General features: G+C 39.3%; 1 protein-coding gene across 1 annotated transcript in view; it reads right to left on the reverse strand.

Moving 5' to 3' along the window:
• The window catches only part of MARF1 (meiosis regulator and mRNA stability factor 1), a 24,157-nt gene extending 19,123 nt beyond the window's left edge, over positions 1 to 5,034 (reverse strand). The window contains exons 1-3 of the mRNA XM_010168585.2: positions 4,888 to 5,034; positions 2,590 to 3,261; positions 1,543 to 1,717 (exon numbers count right to left, since the gene is read on the reverse strand). Coding sequence (XP_010166887.1) covers positions 1,543 to 1,717; positions 2,590 to 3,261; positions 4,888 to 5,034 — 994 coding nt within the window. The remainder of the gene's footprint in view (positions 1 to 1,542; positions 1,718 to 2,589; positions 3,262 to 4,887) is intronic.
• Positions 5,035 to 6,160: the final 1,126 nt, after the last annotated feature.

Consider the following 6,160-nt stretch of genomic DNA (forward strand, 5'->3'; position numbering starts at 1 on the left):
AATCTAAAAAACAAATCAGATATTTTAAAAGTTCCTCTTAAAGGGAGAAACTTTATACCTCAAATCAGTCTTAAACAGAAATTTAGTCATTGTTAATTTAGGATAAAGATGCAAGACAACTTCAGCTTTACTTTCAAGCTCTCTAACAACCAAGTAATGTATTTTTTTAAATTTTATCAAATGCTGAAGTGGTATGTGCCATGAAAATTGTCTGAAGTTCAGTCACACTAAACTCAGCGGGTGCTATATCATTTACGGTGTGTCTAATGACAAAGAATCTAAACCAAACTGGGTAAGATTACCAGTATAATGACAGTGATTATAAAAATTAAGGCAGTATGGAACAAACACAAAGGTATCCTACAGTTCAGAAGAACAAGGTTAAGAGATTTTGCTATTACAGACTAAGAAGCACAAATAAAGTTTCCATGTGTTTCAGCACGCTGAATATGTAATTTAATTTTGAATCAATATTATACACCCATTCCATCCCCACAGAACAAGTGGAAAAGAAACATGTGGAATGACACAGAATCCTCACAAGTCAAAAACAAGCTAAGAATTAGTTAGCTGAGAATATAAAATTAAGCAGAACAGATAAATGTCATGTTTGGATATATGCTGACTAGTTGCTCTCCTACAAGATTCACTGGAATTGCATTTTGTAAGGACACTTAATTAGGGTGTTGCACCTTAAAAAAAATGGGTGTAGTCTTAAAAATCACAGAATTGCCTAGATTGGAAGAGTCCAATCACTAACCTTACACTGACAAGTCCCTGACTAACCCATGTCCCTCAGCACTATGTCTACATGACTCAAATCCCTCCAGGGATGGGGACTCCACTACTGCCCTGGGCAACCCCTTCCAATGCCTGAAAACCTTGTCAGTAAAGAAATTCTTCCTCATATTCTTCCTCATATCCAATCTAAACTTCCCTTGGCACAAATTGAGGCCATTTCCTCTTGTCCTATCACTTGTTACTTGGTTGAACAGACCAACTCCTACTTCTCTATACCCTCCTTTCAGGTACTTGTAGAGAGCAAGAAGGTCTCCACTCAGCCTCCTTTTCTCCAGGCTAAACAACCCCAGTTCTCTCAGTCACTCCACATAACACATGATAGTAAAACTACCCAATTTCTTAGTCTTCCATGACTTCACCTTTACTGCTTATGAAGTAAAAACAGACATTACAGACTAAGAAAATTATTTTCAAAGTATGGCTGAAGATAATTTCTTTATACACCACCAGAACGAAACAGCTTCCAAGTCCTTAGAATTTCTCTAGTTCTTAAAATTGAAAAAAATGTAATAGTAAAAAAATCAAAACTCTACGCAAACAATACAGTAAGTTAACTGGGTAGTGAAAACAGGTAAATCCAAGTTATGACTTTGCAAAACAGAAGGTATTTCTTTACTGTTTAGTCTTCTATGACTTTATAGAAGTCTCCAGAGAACAGTGCAATTTAAGAGAACTCTTTATGTGCCACAGTATTTAAGGAGTACATCCACTAAGGAGAAGTTTCAAACAAATGTGGTTTACCGTATTTCTGTGGTGATTTGCCAAGGCTGCTCGCCAGCAGCAAACTCTTCTCATTTCCTGTCCCTTTGGTTCCACAGCCATTACATATGGGGATAGGAACAGGTGCAGTCTGCGCACTCGGAGGAGGAATATTTGGCCAGATTTTAGCAGCATCAACTAGGCTGTTTCTGGTTGGCTGTTGGGACAATTTTTCAAAATACACGTTCACTTAGTATACAGTATTAACAGATACTGTTCCATGCTAGAAACACTCAGTTTCCCTTCTGCAAAAAAATGCAAGTTCAGATGTACAAAGTTAACTAAAAACAGTATCGATCAGCACAATTAAGAGTACAAGGTTGAATCACCTTTTCCCCTCCAAAAATAGTGAACATAATTCCAAATATACTGGAATACACCATTTAGTGTACTGAAATGAAGACATTTCACTTTTACATTGGAAACTCAAATTTAGAAGTTTAAGTTACACGTCTTGCAAAGGGGAGTACATTATTTCACTTGAATTTCCTATGAAAATTCAAACACAGTTTTAGTCAGTTCTGAAGTGTACCAAATTGGTAATGAAGTGTAATTACAAATTTGGGAAGACTGAACGAAGACCTATCAAACCAAACCAAAACTAGAATATCCTTACAGCATCAGACATTTCACCTGACTTACAAATGGATCTTCATTGGTCAGCTGCCCAAGGACACGTGCTAACTGCTGTTAGCCTTTTCTAGGAGTCACTACTATGGAACATTTTAATTGGAGCTGTCAAGAAGAGAGGACTGTCTTTCAAATCCAGTCAAAACACTGCTTGAGGACATTACAGATCCCCTGTAAGCTAAACATTGCGATAGCCTCGTTTGTTTTCCTATTGAACTGAATGTTACCTCAGAAAAGAGATCATCTTCAAAAACAGTATCTGGTACATTTGTACTATGCATCAACAACTAGAAGGATGCAAGCTGTGGCCCATGGAAGCTGGTGTTTTGCTCAAGTAACATTATTGCAACATTAACCACATACCATGCTTAACGAATAACAAATGTGATGTGTACAAACCTTGCTCAAGCAGTCACTGCAGTAGTGAGAGCCCTTTAAACAAACTGGAGGTGCCATGTTTAGGTGCAAAGGGTTGGCGCACACGCGTGACGTTAGCTCCGACTGTGCAATATGCTCATCCAAGTGGCCTGTAGCCCCACTTGTGAAATCAGAACAAGGAAAATAGCCAGAAGATGTGCAGCTCGGGAGGGCTGGAAACTGATGCAGTTTGTGCACGTTACCATGACAGGACTGGAAATGGAGCTTTCCACAACAGGGCAGATGTTGACAAGAAGATACACTGTTTTCTACACACATGCCAGGGAACTCGCTCGCAATGCCTGCCAAATTGCTTCTAGCTGGAGGGTTCTTCAGTGAAGGCGCAGACTGATAAGCAAATCCTGACCCTACTTGACAAGTAATCGTCCCAGTGCTTTTTGAGTCTAATATTGTGCCAGGGTGAATCAAGTTGCCACCACCACCACCACCACAATGCATTTGTGGAGTGCAAGAAGAGTCAGAGCCATGACCACAGCAGCTTACTTTCGGGCCAGGTGAAAGCTGTATTTGCTGTTGCTGAAGAGGATGAACGTCAGGAAGCGGTACTGCCGGAAACAGTTTAGAGCCAGCATTATGAGGAGATGAAGCATCCTTCAATTCTACAGCAGCTTTCTTGTTCTCCATGTAATCTTTCTAGAAAATAAAAGCTCAATTATATTCAGGTACATAAATAAACTGACAATTTTATAGTATCAATAAGCATATTTTTAGACTGCTACAATTTTGACAGTAACAGAAATTTTTAAAAGCCTTATCTTTATGATTACTATCACCTCACTGTCTGAACATGTAAAATATTAAAAGAAACATGCCAGCTATATGTGCCAGTCTGAGGTGTACTGCTATCAGTGGATTTTGGAAGCAATAAAGCCAAAAAGCTATAAATCAAATAGCAATTCTGTAAAATAGAATTTGAAAAGCAGAGAACTGTTAGGCTGCAGCTGAGAGACACTCTGCAGTTGCAAAGCAAAAATAAAATTATTTCTTTTAAGAGCAAATATGGACACGACGTAAAGTAAAAAAAAACTCCACAGTCTGAAGCACATAACTAATCATCTTTTACTTTGAACAAAAGACTTTAAAATTGTATTAAAGTTTTAGAAGTAATGCATTAAAAGACAAAGACTTTAAAAACATAGAAATTATATCAAGAAGGTAGACTAACAGAGGACAGAAGACTAAGTTTTCACAACAACTATGTAAGTGCTTTTTGCCTATTCTGATTTAAGATACCAACGTGCACAGACATGAAGAAAGGCATTATACAAATAGTTTTTTTAAATGGCAGCAGTGAAAACTAAGCAAGGTTATGAGAAGCACCAGCACAGTCAAGGTCAGTAGAGCTAACCTGCATACACCTCACTGCTCCAGAGCTTTAGGCCAGTACTTTGAACAACTTTTACTTTCCAAATGGCATTTAACACATTTCCTGCTCCACAGTAACATACAATTGATTACACAAGTTCAAAACCAATCCTCTCTACCTGATGTCATACCTTATGAATTGAGGACACACTCTGCCAAAAACTTGTCCAGAACTGGTTTATACGTTAAATCCCAGAATTTATGGCAGCTCCCTTCCAAACCCCCCTACACATGAGAACAGCAACCCAACAGGATACACGCTTCGAGGTTTCCCCCGTGTCTTTTACTCAAAGTCAGACTGAACGTGCATGATTGAGTGTTACTTAACAGCTGGAGCTTGCTTGCCTACGTTGTACTATTCCTTCTATTCCTTAACACTTTGCATCTTAAATGTATAGAACTATATACAGTTACAAAACAGGAACATTCAAAGATGTGGAAACAAGGAAAAATTAGACATTTGTGAAGAACAGTATCCACAATTGCTGTAACTAATGTATAACAATAACTCAGAAAATTCTAAATTTGCCTCCAAACTATATTGATAAAATCTGGAAGCGTGAAGACTACATCTCTACTCTACTCTTCAGCAATAACTTTGTAAAGCTTTCAAGAAGCTGCCTTGTGCACTTCTTAGGCAGTCAGTTCTATTATTCCAAACAGCTGTAGAGAGTAAAGCTTGCTAAGCAAAGCAACTTGCCCACTTTCACCAACAATGATGAGAGAGCTGTAAACACAACTAAAGACCTTAAATTCCCAGGTAGATTTTGTACTTATCATGGTAACTGCTGTCTCCTCTCCCCACTCACCCCCTCAGCCAGCAATAACACTGCCATTAGTTACACCACTCTGTACCAGGACACCAGCTATGCTTTTAGTATAGCAATGAATTACCGTTTTTGCACTGCAAGGCAAAGACTGTTCAGCAGCAGAAAAGCAATTAGAAAGTTTCCAGAGCCATGGTTTAGCATCATTCTCTTGTCGCTGAAGCCATCCAAACGATCTACTGCAGAGGTTCTCTGTCCTGTTTCCTTCCATCATACAGCCAAACAAAAAGGTTCAACATTCTTTCATCCTTCCTTCCTTTCATTCTTCCCACCTGCTAAAGAAAAAAATGCATGCTTTAAATAATGTTTAAGATAAGACAGAAAAAAAGCCATGGTGGTCTTATGAATTCCACTAGATCACTGAACCTGCATTATTTATGTTAAACTTAATTATGCATAAGGACCTACCCTTGACTACTCCTATTTAGTACAGGAATACTCCTCATGATCTGCAGCACAGGCAGGCAGTCTGAGGAAAACACTGTTTAAGTCCATGGCATTAGCTACAGAGTCCCAGAAATGCACTGTTGCTGACATGAAGTAATTCTCTGAAACTTTCAGTGCATTCCCCCAGAAAGAGAAGCCAGGAGGTAGGTTTTCAAGAACAGCTCATCAGCAAATACAAAATAGACGTAACTTAACTCAGTGGAAAGAATTAAACTGCATATTCATTGTTTTTCCATTAGCTAACAAAACCATATAGACCTGTATTAAGCACCAAGCATTTAGTATTTAAATTATTAAGGTTATTTACAAATACATCTACTAATTCTCAGGCTGCCCCCCAGCACACCACATCAATTTAGCTTTACAAACCACAAAGAAGCAAAGCAACTTGCTTAAGGGCCAGCCACACCGTACCAGAAAAACTATGATTAGCAACGAAGTCGCCTCACCCTCCAACTATGTACTGCGTTCATTAGACCACACTCCTTCTGCTTTTTGCATTTAATGTTAAATGACATAACCACAGAATACATTCCACAGCATTACATTTGCCCCAGCACTATTTTTAATTACAAAAGCTTGACTTTTTTTTCTTTTTTAAGGTAGAAATGTTTATTCGCACGAACCGCGAGTACTCCAAAATGATAAAATATTAAGTTAATCAAGTTCTACAGCTCTAGAGTACGTTACTTTAAAGAAATGTCTGGCAGCTCCAATTCGGTTAGGAACTAAAACGGTAACTGAAAAACCTGAGTTCCGTTCACCGCTTATGCCCGCGCTCTGCCCTCTGCGCCCCGCAGCTCCCTGGGCGCTCCCAGCCCGGCCTGGCCCCCAGCCGGGGGGCGACTGCGGGGCCCCACCCTCCCCCGCCCCGGGCAAACAGCCCCAGCGCG

The sequence above is a fragment of the Antrostomus carolinensis genome, unplaced genomic scaffold (assembly GCF_000700745.2).
Source record: "Antrostomus carolinensis isolate BGI_N321 unplaced genomic scaffold, ASM70074v2 scaffold25345, whole genome shotgun sequence".
Classification (NCBI taxonomy): domain Eukaryota; kingdom Metazoa; phylum Chordata; class Aves; order Caprimulgiformes; family Caprimulgidae; genus Antrostomus; species Antrostomus carolinensis.